The 16,781-nt window shown below is 50.5% G+C and overlaps 1 protein-coding gene across 1 annotated transcript in view; it reads left to right on the top strand.

Moving 5' to 3' along the window:
* Window positions 1-16,781, top strand: part of PAXIP1 (PAX interacting protein 1) — a gene marked incomplete at its 3' end in the record, with an annotated part of 51,536 nt that overhangs the window by 28,198 nt on the left and 6,557 nt on the right. Inside the window, exons 7-16 of the mRNA XM_080701134.1 lie at window positions 141-885; window positions 1,869-1,963; window positions 5,351-5,446; window positions 7,237-7,374; window positions 7,887-8,008; window positions 8,344-8,528; window positions 9,996-10,039; window positions 13,615-13,685; window positions 15,152-15,254; window positions 16,588-16,756. Coding sequence (XP_080557260.1) covers window positions 141-885; window positions 1,869-1,963; window positions 5,351-5,446; window positions 7,237-7,374; window positions 7,887-8,008; window positions 8,344-8,528; window positions 9,996-10,039; window positions 13,615-13,685; window positions 15,152-15,254; window positions 16,588-16,756 — 1,768 coding nt within the window. The remainder of the gene's footprint in view (window positions 1-140; window positions 886-1,868; window positions 1,964-5,350; window positions 5,447-7,236; window positions 7,375-7,886; window positions 8,009-8,343; window positions 8,529-9,995; window positions 10,040-13,614; window positions 13,686-15,151; window positions 15,255-16,587; window positions 16,757-16,781) is intronic.

The raw sequence follows: 16,781 nt of genomic DNA, 5'->3' as shown, positions 1-16,781 counted from the left end.
AGTAAACATGAGGAAAGTGCGGGGCTGGTTCTGAAGTCCTGGAGGCTTGCTCCTGTGCAGTGGAGCACTAACTGCAGAGGACGCAGCATTGTTGACGGAGGAGCTGTCCATGCCCAACTTGCCTCCCTTTTGTTTTCTAGATCTTACAGTCCCTCTCAGCACCCACAAAGACCCTAGAACAGCAGGTGAACCACAGCCAGCAGGGGCACAGCAACGCCGGCGCCCTGCTGTTCGGCCAGGTGAAAGGCGCGCCGGAGGCCCACGGGCTCCCGCAGCACCACCCGCCGCAGCATCAGCATCAGCATCAGCATCAGCAGCACCCAGTCTTACACCTCCAGCCCCAGCAGATGATGCAGCTCCAGCAGCAGCAGCAGCAGCAGCAGCAGCAGATGGCTCAGCAGTCCTACGCCCAGCAACAGGCGCATCCGTTCTCACAGCAGCAGCCAGTCCATCAGCATCCGTTTTCTCAGCAACAGCTACAGTTTCCACAGCAACAGTTGCATCCTCAGCAGCAGCTGCATCGCCCGCAGCAGCAGCTACAGCCCTTTCAGCAGCAACATGCCCTGCAGCAACAGCTCCATCAGCTGCAGCAGCACCAGCTGCAACAGCAGCAGTTAGCACAGCTCCAGCAGCAGCAGCACATGCAGCAGCAGCAGCAGCTCCAGCAGCAGCAGCTCCAGCGCCTTCAGCAGCAGCAGCAGCAGCAGCAGATGCAAAATCAAACAGCACAACATTTGGGTCAAGTGTCCCAGGCCCTCCAGCATCAGGTTCCACCCCAGCAGCCCCAGCTGCCCCCGCAGCCGCCCCCGCAGCCGCCCCCGCAGCCGCCCCCGCAGCCGCCCCCGCAGCCGCAGCAGCTCTTTGGACATGACCCAGCAGTGGAGAGTTAGTAATGGGGGTTTCTTCTCTCTTTCTCCTACAAGTCTCGTACTTGCATAAATGCTTCGAGAGTGTTTGAGGGTATGGGTAAGGATTCCTATCTAATGATTATTATGAAATGGTACTTCACTAAGTAGTAGTATAATGAGACAATTATGCTTTATTTGGTAGTCAGGCATAGGCTGTGTTAGTTTTATATGGGCTTTCGCAGTACTGGGGATTGAACACATGGGTGCTCTACTAGTTAGCTACACTCCCAACTCCTTTTATTGTTCGTTTTCAGACAGGGCCTCACTGAGTTGCCCATACTAGCCCTGAACTTGCGATCCTGCCTCGGCCTCTTAGGTAGCTGGGGTTGCAGATGTGTGCTCCCAGGTCCTGCTGCCTTTGTGTGTGTGTGCGAAACTGGAGATTGAACCTGGGGTGTTTTACCTCAGAGCTACACCCACCCCCAGCCCTTATTATTTTTCTATTTGTATTTTTTTTTCTTTTTTTTTTTTTTTTGGTGGTATTGGGGGTGGAACTCAGAGGTTTTCTACCTCCAGGCTATACTCCCAGACCTTTTTTTTACATTTTATTTGTAACAGGGTCTCACTAAGTTGCTGAAAGCCTCACTGTGTGATCCTCCTATCTCAGCCTCCCAAGCGTGGGGATTACAAGCGTGCTCCACCATGCCCAGCTTTATTATTTTTCTATTTGAAACAAGATTTCTGTGGGTTGCTAGAGTCTCACTAAGTTGCTGAGGCTGTCCTTCAACCTGTGATCCTCCTGTCTCAGCCCCCAAGTACTGGGATTACAGGCTGTGCCGCAGTGCCCTCCTGGTTTTATTTTTAAATTAGTTTTTTTTTAGCATCATTTCAGATGTACTTGGATTGCTGATGCATACTTCATAGGCAAGACTCAGTAACTTAATTCAAATTGAATTTTGCAAAATGTGCGTGCATATTTGTAGAATTTAAATTTCTTTTTTGTGTGTAATTCTATTCTAGTTCCAGAAGAAGGTTTCTTACTAGGATGTGTGTTTGCAATTGCGGATTATCCAGAGCAGATGTCTGATAAACAGCTGCTGGCTACCTGGAAAAGGGTGAGCGGTGCTTGGGAGAAGTACACTTTGTGTGTGAGCCTTTATGAGCATAGTTCATTTAGCTGCTTTCAATGAGATGTGTCTGTGTGTATTCTTTTTTTTTTTTTGAAGATTTAAAGAAGTTTATTAGAAAGATAGAAATACAGAAAATAAAAATGCAGCTCCATACCAGACTGGCATGGAGGGGTGACTCGAAATGAATATACCCTGTCTGTGTGTATTCTGAACTTCTGAACACACAACACGTTTTATCATTATGGTTCTCTGTGGCCTTGGGTCAATCACTTCTCTGGACTTTGTTATTTTTACTATTTTTTGTGGTACTGGGGATTTTACCTTCCAGGGGCCTTCTACCTCCCAGCCCTATTTTTAATTCTTTATTTTGAAACAGGGTCTCACTAAGTTGCAGAGGGTTTCACTAAGTAGCTGAGGCTGGCCATGAACTCGCAATCCTCCTGTTTCAGCCTCCCAAGTACTGAGATTACAAGCACGCACCCACCAAGATTGGCCTTTTGTTGTTGTTAAGATTCTTTTTTTTTTTTGGTGGCACTGGGGTTCCTGGAAGCCCTTCCTCCTCTGGGCTACAGTCCCAGACTTATTTTTACATTTTTATTTGGAAACAGGGTCTTCTAAGCCAGCACGCGCGACTGGCTTTGCACCTGCGCGATCCTCCTGTCTCTGCCTCCCAAGCGCGGGGATTACAAGTGTGCGTCACCACGCCTGGCTTGTTAAGATTCTTTGAAGCACTGAAATTCTGAGGGGAACTAGTTCGTTGTCTGTAAGTGGGAGTATGGGGTAAGAGCAGGTGTTTGGTGGCCTCGGACAGGGACCCTCAACTTAACCTGTGTCTTAAACGTTCTCTTTCTTCAAAGGCAAGTGTTAGAGAATTCTAGATTCTCCAGGCCCAAAGAGATTCAAAGCTTGCCAATCTAATTATGGAATGGAAGTCCATTTGTTTGTTTATTATGTTGCCTAGTGGCCCATAAAAGAAGTAAGCAATTTTTCTTTCTGTACCACAAATCAAAACTGAATCAATTTTTTTTTTAATAAAACTGAGTTTAAGGAGGTTTCAAACCCATTTAGCATGCATTTCATGTAGACATCCCTGGAATATGTCCAGCACGCTGCAAGACCAGGGCCATGCTGGGTAAGCAGAGGTTGAGCTGGCCAGCGGCCCTTTGCAGCCAGCAGTGGGGTAGAGGCGCTGGGGTAGAGGTGGCCCCGGGCTGTCCTGGAGCCTGAAGGAGGATGTGAACCTGCATGGGGGTTTGTGCTCAGAGGTCTGGCCGTGGTGACTCCCGCCCTGACTCTTACAGGACAAGCAGAGGTAGAACTGGGGAGAATCCCAGACAGCGCCAGGCACAGGCCCGGGGTTGTGAAAGCACAGGGCGAGGGAAGAGCGTGCGCGCAGCGGGCAGAGGCGAGGGAGGCCGGCCACGTCTGCAGAGGCGCCCCAGATGCTGCGTTGTGGTGGTTGCATTTTGCTCCTTGGAACCATTGTGGGAAAGGGGTGAGCAAAGTGGCCAGCCGCGCATGGCATGTGTGGCCTGCGGGCTTTGGAGCTCACCGGGACGGTGCTTCTGCCTGCCGGCGAGGAGGCAGGGATGGGCCTAGGCGGGCGGCAGGCGGGAGGCATTTGTGAGAATTACAGCAGTAACTTAAAACCTGAGTTGTTGAAAGGTGACATTCAGAAACCTTTCTCAGAAGCAGAGTAAAACTCAGGAAAAAGAGTCAAGCTTTTTTTTTTGTAATTGCTTGTTTAAATTAAAGGGTTAGTCCAAGAGGCTCACCATTAAATACTAGGAGTTGGGGAACAGAGAATGAAGGGAAGGAAATTATTAAGGAAGACGGCTCACGACCAAAGGCATGTGACAGCGGACCAAAAGGGAGGCGAGTGTGCAGTCGCCGCAGCTCTGGCTGTCCAGAACATTCCAGAGGGTGAGGCTGCTGCTGGCGCCAGAAGCCAAAGCTTGGACGAGAACGGAGCTCAGTGTTGGCTGCCTTCGGCCACTGCTGATCCGAGGAAGATTGGTGGCAGGGTCTAAGTGGGAAGGCTGCAGGCACCTGTGTCTTCTGGGGGAAGGCGTGGCCTTCATGGTAGGTCAGTAGATAATGTATAAGACAGGAAGTAAGCCGGGTGTGGTGGTTCATGGATTGCGTTTGTTCGAAGCCAGCCTTGCTGGCTTACGAGACCTTGTTTCCAAATAAAAAATAGAAAATAGGTCTGGGAGTGTAGCCCGCAGGTAGAAGGGATTCCAGGAACCCAGTACCGCAAAAAAAAAAAAAAAAAGATGGAAAGTAAACGTAGACGGTGAGTCAGACTCTATTAGTGCTTATCAGAAGAAATGGGAGATTTGTGTCAGGGTGCATGGGAGGGACAGGCGGGCTTCTGGTCTTGTGTGCCTTTAAATGATGGCTTGTAATACTTGCAGGAAAAGTAAACAGTAACTTAAAAGTGGTACACGACACAGAATGGGGGTTTGAGGAGGACGGGTCCTTTCTGAAGTTCACGGTCTCACTACCATGGTGAAGTTGCCCTCCTTCGGTATCCAGTATTTTGGATTTTGAGATTTGAGCGAGGCCTATCGCTAAGTCAACACCACAGTCTGGGCGCCTATCAGCTTCCTCACCTAATACTAAGTCTGTTTCTAAAGCATATTTGGTATTCTTAATTTTATTCTGAATTTTTGGCTTATGTGTGTGTATGTGGGGGTACTGGGGATTTTTTTGGGGGTGCCAGGGATTGAACCCAGGTGCACTCTACCTCTAAGCTATACCTGCAGCTCTGTTTTACTTTTTACTTTGAAATACGGTCTCACTATGTTACTGAGAGTCACACTACTTGCTGGGGCTGGTCTTGAACTTGTGATCCTCCCGTTTCAGCCTCCCAAGAGCTAGGATTACAAGTTTGTGTCACTGCGCCCAGCCTGTTTTCTTCTTTCCTTTTAGTGTGGTGGTTCTTGAGCGGTGTGAACTTGGGCACTTGGGAATATCTGGGGATACTTTTAGCCGACTCAGCGAGGGGAGTGACTGTTGGCGGCCATGTGAGGCCAGGGCTGGCCACTCCCGCGCGGTGGGCCAGCCTTCCCACACGGCGCACAGTCCGGTGTCAGGAGCGCAGCAGTGCAGACCCTGGCTTACAGGAGGACATTCACTTTTCTTCTTTTCTCTGTGGAAACTGAGATGTAATGAGTGTTGGAGCTCATTGCACTTTATGAGTAGCAAAGTCTGTAAATATGGTTGCTACATATCTTGTACTATGGGGAACTAAGCTATATAAATACGGACTGGATCCTTTTTAAGAGCTTTCTTATTTGAACTTAAAATTCTGCTGCATTCTCCCTTTAACTGAGACTGACGACATCTTTGGCTGGGTCTTTTGTGTAGATAATCCAGGCACACGGTGGCACTGTGGACCCCACGTTCACCAGCCGCTGCACACACCTGCTTTGCGAGAGCCAAGTCAGTAGTATGTACGCACAGGTAAGCAGCCCCCCTCCCCTGGCACTTGGAACAGCCTGCCATTTTTATATGCAGCCTTAAGATTCCCGTGACTGGTGCTTTTGGAAAGAACGTTTTCCACCTTTAAAAATAGGAAAGTTGCGTATTAATTTTCAGAGTATTTGGTGGGCTAGACACTTTTGTGGACACTTGTCTTTGCGCAGTGGGAAAGAAAGGGAAATTCTAGGTAGTGTTAGGAAACAGTGGGGCTCCTGCCCGCCCTTGACACAGTGACCTGAAGAGAGGGGTTTCACACAGGCCTGGGGCCTCGACTGCCTGCGCTTGGGCAGGCGGCTCTCGGCAGGGTGGCCACCTCTTGCCTTCACAGTGTCATTCCTACTCTTTTCATTAGCCCGCCCGTCCGTCCGTCCGTCCTTCCTTCCTTCCTTCCTTCCTTCCTTTTATTTTACAGCACTGGGGTGGAACCCAGGGACATTCTACCTCCGACTGCACCCCCAGCCCTATTTTTTTATTCTTTATTTTGAAACAGGGTCTCACTGAGTTGCAAAGGCCTCACTAAGTAGCTGAGGCTGTCCGCGAACTGCGAACCTCCTGTCTCAGCCTCCCGAACGCTGGGATGACAAGCGTGCGCCACCACGCCGGCTCTCATTAGAGTACTCTTTTTGGTAGATTGATATTGAGGTGTATGTGATACATGGCCTTAAGAAAGTCCTCTTGAACGAGAATGTAGCTTCGTGGGTGAGCACTTGCCTTGCATGTGCACGCCTTGGGCACCACCAAGCCCAGCTTGAAAGTTTTCTTAAGCCAGACGTGGTGGTGCACACTTGTAATTCCAGTACTTGGGAGCCTGAGAAAGGAGGATCACGGGTTTGCGGCCAGCCTCAGCTACTTAGTGAGGCCCTTTGCAACTCAGTGAGACCCTGTTTCAGTGAAAGAATTAAAAATAGGGCTGGGGTGTACCTCAGAGGTAAAATGCCCCTGGGTTCCATCCCCAGTACCACAAAAAAAGAAAAAAATTATGTATTGTTTACTGGATCAACTTTGCAATTAAATAGAAGAATCCTGGCTGGGCGTGGTGGCGCACGCTTGTAATCCCAGCAATTAGGAGACTGAGACAGGAGGATCGTGGTTCGCAGACAGCCTCAGTTACATAGCGAGGCGGTTTGCAACTCAGTGAGACCCTTTTTCAAAATAAAGATTAAAAAAATAGGGCAGGGGGTGTAGCTCAGAGGTGCATGCCCCTGTGTTCCATCTCCCAACCCGCAAAAATAAAAAAAGAGAGAAAGAAAAAAAAATAGAAGAATCCTCATGAGCTCTCTTCCTGTGGTTTAATCTAGGTGTGTGGTTGCATTTTTATACCTGTCTTACATGGGAACCTTTGTGTTCTTATAGGGGAATTTTAATCTTGATCATCATCAGTGTGATTCTTGATTATTGTTATTTTAAAGATTGTCACAAAATTTGTTGTTTTTAATCCCCACTAAAGATAGTAACATTTTCAGTTTCTATTAAATGTAACCAGAGCTTGGGAAGCTGAGACAGGAGGATCATGCAGGTTTTTAGCCGGCCTCAGCTACTTAGTGAGGCTCTCAGCTACCTAGTAAGAACCTGTTTAAAGTATATAAAAAAATAAATGTAACCAGTTAGACTGTTGTAGCTTGTTACTTGAGTAAACCATGTGTTGGATGCAGTGAAATTCTTTTGTTTTTAAGGTTTCTAGAAAGATGCCTTCATAGTCCCCCAGTGTTGTCATTTGTTTTGAGCCCCATAGCAGAAGCTCAGAACAGCACGTGTGTGGTTTTGTCTGACAGGCGATCAGGGAGCGGAAGCGCTGCGTCACCGCGCACTGGCTCAACACCGTCCTGAAGAAGAGGAGGATGGTGCCGCCGCACCGAGCCCTCCACTTCCCGGTGGCCTTCCCGCCAGGAGGGAAGCCATGTTCCCAGCACGTGAGACCGACTTCTCTTTGCTGTTTGAGTCAGTGCTCTGCTCTGAGAAGTGGCGTGTGACCCAGTTTTGAAGTATCTAGCATAAAAAACAGTATTTCTTCTTGTTTCCCATAGCAGTCATAGTTTCTGCACATTGTAGATATGTAGTGGATTCTCCAAAGTCTTTGTGACTACTTACAGTCCTAAAACAAGTCGGGCATCATCCCAGTACATTCACGGTTGGGCTTTATCAGCACTCCTGAGCCCTCACCCCGGTTGTTGCGTAAAGATCCGTCTCATATTTATATGCTCAACAAAGTAACGGAATCAGCTGGGTAGCAGAATTTTAGCACAAAAACAATTTTCCTTTATCTAGTGTTTCTTGTTTTGCCTTTTCTTCCTGCCTATGAGGGCTCTGTATGTAGAATGTAAAAAAAGTTAACTTGGATTTTGTGCATGTACACGTGAGTGTGTGTGTGTGTGTGTGTGTGTGTGTGTGTGTGTGTGTTTTAACCTGTATCTTTTTCTTGCAGATTATCTCTGTGACTGGATTTGTTGATAGTGACAGAGATGACCTCAAGTTAATGGCCTACTTGGCAGGTGCCAAATACACGGGGTATCTGTGCCGCAGCAACACAGTCCTCATCTGTAAAGAGTAAGCCACGTTCTGAAACCACTTTTAATCCTACAATAGTGTGTGTGAGCAGTTCTGTGTTTCTTAATATGTTGTAGTTTCGAGGTAGAAACTCAGCTGTAGACATCAGTTTGTTCATGGAATGGCAGTGATATTTTCTGTAATGTTACAGAAATTTCTGTAAAGCATTTGGATTGGCAAGTTTAGATGAATGCGTGAAGTTTGGGTAGCAGTGGGGTCAGGCAGGAGCAGGTGTTCTGTGACCTCATCAGCCCAGTGCCCCTCAGCTACCGTCAGCAGTCACTGGCAGGTTGGCTCTAACACAGAATAATTGTGTTTTCTCCTCAAATAAAAAGACCAAGTGGCTTGAAGTACGAGAAAGCCAAAGAGTGGAGGATCCCTTGTGTGAACGCGCAGTGGCTCGGGGACGTCCTGCTGGGGAACTTCGAGGCCCTGCGGCAGCTGCAGCACGCTCGGTACACGGCCTTCAGCCTGCAGGACCCGTTTGCACCTACTCAGCACCTCGTCTTGAGCCTCCTGGGTGAGCGCTCTCCCACCCGACCCGGCTTGGGCAGAGCTTAGAGGGGCATCTGTGCCCAGCAGATCCTGGCGCCAGGCCCAGCCCGCCTTCCGGCCAGGCTGCCTCGTGCCTCTGCCTTCTCCCCAGGGCTTTTGTTGGTTTGGTGATCTTGTCTGTTTTAGTGGACTTTTAGAGTAGGAAAGACACATGAGCCTTTCAGGCTCGGCTCCTAGGCACCCCGGTGCTGAGAAACGCCCTGACCCTGTGGACCCGCTTTCCTAGTGTCTGTTTCTCCTGGCCACTGTCCTCACTGCAGCCTCCTGACCTCGCCGTGCCTCCTATGGCCAGCCCTTCGCCATCACGCTGCCTCCAGGGGAGGACCATGCTTACTGCAGATAGTGTACTGAGCTTCAGGTCCGCTTGGAGCACTTGAAAATTAACTGCAGCAGAATTCTGAGGTTTTTTTTTCCCCCCAGTACTGGGGATGGAATCCAGGGGCATTCCACCTCCAAGCTATACCCCAGCCCTATTTTTTTATCCCTTATTTTGAAACAGTCGCACTGAGTTACAAAAGAGCCTCACGAAGTCGCTGAGGCTGGCATGGAACCATGATCCTCTGTCTCAGCTTCCCAAGTGCTGGGGTTACAAGCGTGTAGCACCATGTCCGGAGTTATTTTTTATTAGGAAACAGGGTCTTGCTACGTTGACGTGAGCCTTACTGAATTGCTCAGACAGGCTTGGAGACTGTGATCCCCCTACCTCACCTCCCAAGATTTGGGATTACAGTGTGCGCCACTGTGCCTGACCTGGCTGGCTTTCCTCATGAGCGGGCCCCTCGTCTTGAGCCCTGATCTGTCTCTGCAGCGTGCCTGCTGGTCCAGCCTCACCTCATGTCCACTCTTCCTACCGCACATGTGCCTGCCGATGCGCAGTGGCCCTCCCTGTTGGCCACCTCGTCATAATTGGTGTGGAAGATCCCGGGCTGTGTGATGCCCAGAACTCGACACCGTCTTCTGGAAATGTCTCACACGTACCACGCGGTGGGATGGCGAGAGCCTTTCTTTAGTCGGTGTCTGCCGCTTCATGTTGGGTACAGTAAGCGGAGCATTCATGCAGCCACATGACAGCTTTCTAATCCATCCCTGGAAGCTTTTTTTTTTTTTTTTTTGGTAGTACTGGGGTTCCTGGAAACCCTTCTACCTCCGGGCTGCACTCTCAGACCTATTTTATACTTTTTTAAAATTTGGAAACAGGATCTCTTAAAGCCAGCACAGCTGGCTTCAAATCTGCACGATCTTCCTGTCTCTGCCTCCCAAGTGCGGGGATTACAAGCGTGCGCCACCACGCCCAGTGGAAGCTTTTCTTAAACTTAAGTACAGTACTAACTGTGTGAGCTAAGCCACCTTTGAGTCTAAGATTACCAGCCCCTGAAAGGTTCTTCTGTTTAAGCATGGTGTTTTAAGCAGTCCTCTTTCTCCCTTTCTTCAGATGCTTGGCGAGCTCCGCTGAAGGTCTCAGCAGAGTTGTTGATGGTAAGTCAAGTTAGGAATCGCCTGGGTCTCACTGTATTTGGAAATTGAAATTCCTCCTGTATTTGTCAACATCACAGCAAATGAGCACTTCTCACCATTAAATGTTTCCTACGTCCCGGATCTGTCTGGTCCTCTGATTGTTGGTGATGATCATTAGTCACTCGTGCGTGCGTGCGTGCGTGTGAGAGAGAGACACACACACACACACACACACACACACACACACACACACACACGTGGAGCGATACTTCAGAGAGCTCTGTGCCTGCCTGGGGGATCTGGGACAGGAGAGAACCAGAGCCCGCTTCTCGTTCCCAGGACAGAGGCAGGCCCTTGGAAGCAGCACGCTTGTGGTCCCTTGGCCATAGGCCCACTCTGAGGGCCTCCTTCCTCAGGAGTGTTTTCCTGGACCTGGGTCAGGGTCACATCACACTGGACCAGCCTCCCACGAGATAGGGCACCCTGCGAGTTGGGTCGATGGTTGTTAGCCGACAACGACGGGCTGGTTTTGGAGTGAGGGGCTGTTCATATCCTCATCCGTGGAGTTTGAGTGGTAGAACATTGTTTATTTCGACCGGTGTTTTCCATTCATGTTTATTCAGCTGCAAACAAGTCTGTGCAGTCGTTTTCACCCTGGAATTCCTCCTGTGTTGCTTGTCACCCTTGGAGCCCGTCAGCACTGCCGTGTTGTCAGTCGGTGCGGTGGAGGTCCGAGGCTCGGGACCGTTGCCCGTTGTGACGTGTGTGTTAGCCTGGGCTTCCGTAAGAATGGACTTCTGAGCCGGCGCACACCTGTAGTCCCAGCTGCCTCGGAGGCTGCGGTGGGTGGCTGTCAAGTGTGAGTCCAGCGTGTCGTTCGCTGCATGGCTCCCCGTCTCTGTGTAAGGACCCCCATGCCCTGTTCCCTTTGCTCTGGCATGCATGGGTGACGGGGGATTGTGCAGCTCGAGCAGCGTCTCGCTCACCATCCTCGCGTCTAGAACCAGAACAACAGACTGGAGGAAGGAAGAGCTGTTTGCTCAGTTTGGCGGTTTTGGGCTCAGCCCACGTGGGGCAGGGTCTGTGGAGCTGGGGCCCGGCAGAAGGAAGCAGAGAGCGGGGCAGGGCGCTCTCACCTGGAGACCGGAGCTGCCCGCCAGCAGGCGCAGAGCAGCGCAGTCCTCAGGCCCGCCCGAGGGCCTGCCAGCCGAGGCCCCCCAGGAAGTCCGCCCCAGTGGTGGGCCTGTGCACTGAGGAGAGTGCGACCGCTTGTCTTAGCGCTAGCAGCTCTAAACGCGAATGCACGAGCTCTTCAGGGACGTTCTCTAACCATAACAGCTACATGAGGAGGACATTTTTTTTTATTGTAGTACTGGGAATTGAACCCAGGGGCATTGTATCACTGAACTATATCCCCTACCCCTTTTAATTAATTAATTAATTGATTAATTTGCAGTACTGGGGATGGAACCCAGGGGCATTCTACCTCCAAGCTACACCCCTAGTCCAGTTTTGTATTTCTTATTTTGAAACAGGGTCTCACTGAGTTGCGGAGGGTCCCTCACTAAGTAGCCTAGGATGTTCACCATTCTGTCTCAGCCTCCCAAATGCTGGGATTACGAGTGTGCACCACCATGCTCCACTCCCCTTTTTATTTACATTGAGATAAGTGTGTCTCTTAAGTTGCCAAGGTTGGCCCTCACCTTGCAATCCTGCCTCAGTCTGCTGCATAACTAGGATAACAGGCATATGCTACCATGCCTAGCTAGGAGAATGTTCTTAGTAGGATTACACTAGCACGAAGCCCACCTCCTGACGGTTGTGCCATGGCGCGCTCATTTTCAGTGTCTCCAGGAAGCTTGTCTGCAGTCAGCTCCCTCCTGTTCTTAATGCTAGCGATGTCACTGTATGTATATATTTTTTCTAGCTCAAAGTAGGCGGTTTCTGTTGCATTGTTTTGTTTGTCTTGTTTGATTCTGGGGGTTGAACCTGGGGGCACTCTACCTCTGAACTGTACCCCAGCCCTACTTAATTTTTATGTTGAAATGGGCTCCCTAGTTGTGGAGGGCTGCACTGAGTTTCTGAGGCTGGCCTTGAATTGTGACTCTTCTGTCTCAGCCTCCCAAGTACTGGGATTATAAGTATGCACCTCCATACAAAAAAGTGTGACCAGCTCTGACGTAGCAGCAAGAACAAGTAATCTCCCAGCCCACTCAGATGAAGGGGGTTTTGGGGTAGCTTTAAGACTAAGCTGGGAAGGGGGTCGCCAGTTTTTTCTTATACACCGCATGGTTAGATACTCAAATTGTCAGTGCCTCTCCCTGTTGAGTTCTCTTGTGGCGTTGAACTAAAAGCTGAAACCCTAGCGTCGAGGCTGGTTCAGCCTGGTGCGTGGCCCACCTGCATTCCTGTCCTTGCTGCCAGTGGCTGTGGACCTGGAGATGTGGGCAGGGGCTGGAAACTTAAGTGGTGAGATGCTAAAGCTTCCTGGAGATTCCTGTAAAGCTCTTCCTTCTGTCCGAAGCTAACTTTCCAGATATGTTAGACACATGCCTATTTACTTATGTCTAGACATGGTAGCAATGTTTAGAAAAGGTAATGTGATCGAGAGGTAGTTACAGGAGGTAAACATAGTTCAAAGAATAAAACATGAACAAGTAGAGTGTGTTTTGAAAGAGTGAGTGTAAGATGTGACGGAATCGAGGTACAGGCGGCCCCCTAGGCTGGGCGCCCTGCTCTGGCCCGGGTCGGGGCTGGGCCTGGACGTGGCACCTTCCTGAGTCACTGCCTGGGCACCTTGTCGCCCTCGGTGGCTGTGTTCATCTCATTGTCATGTAGCATTTGCTTTGCCGCCACGGGTAATGTTTTTGTTTTAAGAATAATCTTAGAGACATGTCATATTTTTCACGTACTATATGGGACACAGCACAAAATACTGGAAGTAAAAGTTCTGAGAAGCTCAAGGTTGAGGATGTGTGTGGTCCGAGGTGAGGGAGGATGGGGACTGAGAGGATGTGGCGAGTGCAGGGGGCAGCGTGGGGCTGGGACTCTCCAGAACCCCATCCCTGGGAGGCTGAGACTCCCTGGGAGGCTGAGACTCCCTGGGAGGCTGAGACGGGATCGCAGGTCTCCGGACAGCTCATCCACTGACGGAGGCCCTGTTTCAAAATAAGAAGCCGGCTAGGGAGTGGCCTGCAAGTAGAATGCCTTTGGGTTCATTCTTTAGTACCAAAGGAAAGAGAGAAGAGAGAGAGAGAACAAAGAGACAGGCTCTTTCTGGAGTGTTAGTTTCTACTTGTTGTTATTGTTCCCTCATCATTACTATTTTGAAACAGGGCCTCACTAAGTTGATGGGGCTGGCTGTGAACCTGCGCTCCTCCTGGCTCAGCGGCCGGGTACTGGGGTTGCAGGCGTGTGCCATCGCAGCATGGCGGTGCCTCCGCCCGTGCCGTCCTGGGTGGCTCTAGGTGGCACTGGTGTGAGGTCGAGTGTTGCCCTTACTTATGATTAGGTGATTTATTTGACACCTACGTCTCTTGAAAGCTTCCAAAATCACTGGAGATGACTTGACTAATGTAGACATATTTTACTTGCAGGGTGTCAGATTACCTCCAAAACTGAAACAGAATGAAGTAGCCAACGTCCAGCCTTCTTCCAAAAGAGCCAGGTACGATGGTAACTTGGTTTTAGTGATGCTTGAGTGTCTTTTGCAGGGCTCTCTGAAGACCTGGTGGCAGTTGGGGAACGTTTCTAAGACTGTTTACAGTTAATAGGATATGAGGAAGCTGAGACAGAGGAGCTGTCAGTTCTCAAACAGCCTCAGCTCTGTAGTGAGGCCCTTGCAACTCAGAACCTCTTTCAGAATAAAAAATAAAAAGTAGGCTTGGGGGTGTAGCTTGGAGGTAGAATGCCCCTGGGTTCCATCCCTGGTACCACACACACACACACACACACACACACACACTAGGATATATCTCATCTTATCACTGGAGATAGTGAATAAAGACATACTTCTCTCTGTATTTATTTATTTTTGGTGGGGGAACTGGGAATTGAACCCCAGAGGCTTTCTGCCTCCACGTTACATTCCAAGACCGATTTTAATTTTTCATTTGGAAATAGGGTCTTGCTAGATTGCCGAGAGCCTCACTAAGTTGCTGAGGCTGGCTTTGAACCCGTAGTGCTTCAGTCTCATCCTCCCAAGTACTACTACCAGAGGATGCCACCGCGCTGGGCTCATGTTTCTTTTTATTTTTTAAAAGAGCCTTTTTCTTTAAGTGAGACCTTACTGCAGTCCCCAGCATATAAAACAGAGGCTGCCGTGGGGAGGATGTGCTGAGGTCTAGAGCCCAGCCCAGGCACAGGCACTGTGGAAGCACTCCTGCGCTCCTGCGCCAGGCGCTGAGAGCGCCAGCCCACCGCTTGGTTTTGCTCCTCTGGGCTGCTGGGTCCACCGAGGGAGCAGTGTGGGCCGCGGTGGGAGGAGGTTCGAGCGCGGTTGGTGTCTCAGCTGCAGGTGTCCTGCGGGTACTGCAGATACGCGGCGAGCTGCGGGGTGAAAAGCCTCTGCCATCTGGCCAGAGTGCAGGCTCTGGAGCTGTCTCCTTTCTGCGGTGGCGTTCTCCTGTGTAATCCCCAGATCCAGAGCAGCGCCTGAAAATGGTCCTAATGGCATGACTGCATTTTTAAGCCACAGATAAATTTTAAACTTTCCATACACCTTCTCATTTAAGTATAAACTGAGAAATAAGACTAAGAATACTTTAAGAGAAATGTACAAGGCTGGAAGACTTTATTGAAATCGTGTCCTTCAGTCAGACAGCTTGTTCATCCTTTGGTAGAGGACAGAGCTTAGGACTGAAAGGGGAGCAGAAGCGCTGGGTTGGTCCTTGGCCCTGTGCCTGCCAGCGAGGAGTCGCCCGGGTCACGAAGGTCGATGTGAATCTTGAGGGAGCTCTTAGGAAGTGCCCCGAGGCCACACTAACTGGACTGGAGAAGAGAAGTGTTGAGGGCGTGGCGCGGGCGCCCGTGAGCAGGGAGAAGGCAGCTTGCCGCGCCGCCCAGCGCGCTTGCTGAAGGGCATCTTCACGCTAAGGAAGTAACGGAGTTGCGTTTTGTGTGTCTGTTTTGCAGAATTGAAGATTTACCGCCTCCCACTAAGAAGTTAACACCAGAGTTGACGCCTTTTGTGCTTTTCACTGGATTCGAGCCGGCCCAAGTACAGCAGTACGTTAAGGTGAAATTCTACTCTGTTTCGCTTAAGGAATTTTGGTATCCTTCCTGTGGACATGTCCTTCAGGCTAGCAGTCCATTAAACTCATTCTTGGGCCGGGCGTGGTGGCGCATGCTTGTAATCCCCGCACTTGGGAGGGGGAGACAGGAGGATCGCGCAGGTTCCAAGCCAGCCTTGCTGGCTTAAGAGACCCTGTTTCCAAATAAAATATAAAATAGGTCTGGAAGTGTAGCCCAAAGGTAGAAGGCCCCTGGGTTCCATCCTCAGTACCACCAAACAAAACAAAACTCGTTCTTAATCGGGATAGCTTGTTGCCACAGTTGTCGAGGTCGCGCTCCCAGCCTCACATCAGCCTTTCTGGTGGTGCCAGCCATTAGGAGACTTCCTCCTGTTCCCCTGTGGGCACCGCTTCCTGAGTACTTGGGCGCATGTTGATTGTCCAGGTCCTCTGCTTGGAACGGTCTACCCGAGCCTCCTTTTCCTGGAAGAGAGGCCACGCCGGGCTGGGGGTGTGTATTTGTTTGAGCGATAACTGGGAACAGAGTTGGAAATAGCACGGGGCACGATGGGATTTGCTTGGTCTGGCTGGGTGGGTGTCAGGGGTTAAATTGTAAAGGAAAAAGTGCTGGAGAGAAACTGATGAGCCGGGCGTGCACAAGCGCCCCAGTGAGGCGCCACCCATATGCTGGGCCCAGGGAAACCTGCTCTGGAGGAGCCATGGTGACCTGTTGACCTGCGTGGGGTCAGATGTGTACGTGTTACTTCTAACTTCTTTTTTTCTTTTTGTGGGTCTGGGAATGGAACCCAGGGGCATTCTATCTCCGAGCTACACCCCCTGCCCTATTTTTATCCTTTATTTTGAAGCAGGGTCTCACTGGGTTGCAAAGGGCCTCACTAAGCTGAGGCTGTCCGCGAACCGCCATTCTCCTGTCTTGCCTCCCGAGTGCTAGGATTACAAGTGTGCGCCCCCACGCCCGCTTATGCTATCCTTTTTAAAAGAGCAGCTGTGTGTTGCTGTCCTTCAGTCACACCGGCATTTATTTGGAAAGTCTTGGCACACTTCCTGTCTCTGTGAAGTTGGCTGCATGTTCTTGGGGCATTTCATGTATTCATGAAGCTGAGTTGCTGATGGTGAAGAATTCCTGTTTTGGTCCTGATTTGTGTAGCGCTGGCTGCAGAGACGTGCCTTGTTGGTCCTGCCCCTCCGCAGGCCGGGCTTTGCGCCTCCTGTCTGGGTCTCTGGGGCCGAGGACGAGGCCGGCGCTCACAATCCCATGTTCAGACTGGCACCCTCTGTTGCACTCCTCACTTGGGCTCTCCCGTCTCTTGGCTTTAGAAGCTGTACATCCTTGGCGGCGAGGTCGCCGAGTCCGTGCAGAAGTGCACACACCTCATTGCCAGCAAGGTGACGCGCACCGTGAAGTTCCTGACGGCCGTCTCCATTGTGAAGCACATCGTGACGCCCGAGTGGCTGGAGGAGTGCTTCAGGTGCCAGAGGTTCATCGGTGAGTGGCGGGGGCCTGGGCCTCA

This window comes from Muscardinus avellanarius (genome assembly GCF_963383645.1).
Source record: "Muscardinus avellanarius genome assembly, chromosome: 9".
In the NCBI taxonomy this organism is placed as follows: domain Eukaryota; kingdom Metazoa; phylum Chordata; class Mammalia; order Rodentia; family Gliridae; genus Muscardinus; species Muscardinus avellanarius.
The sequence above is the reverse complement of the archived record's forward strand: the minus strand, read 5'-3'. Positions and strand labels throughout refer to the sequence as shown.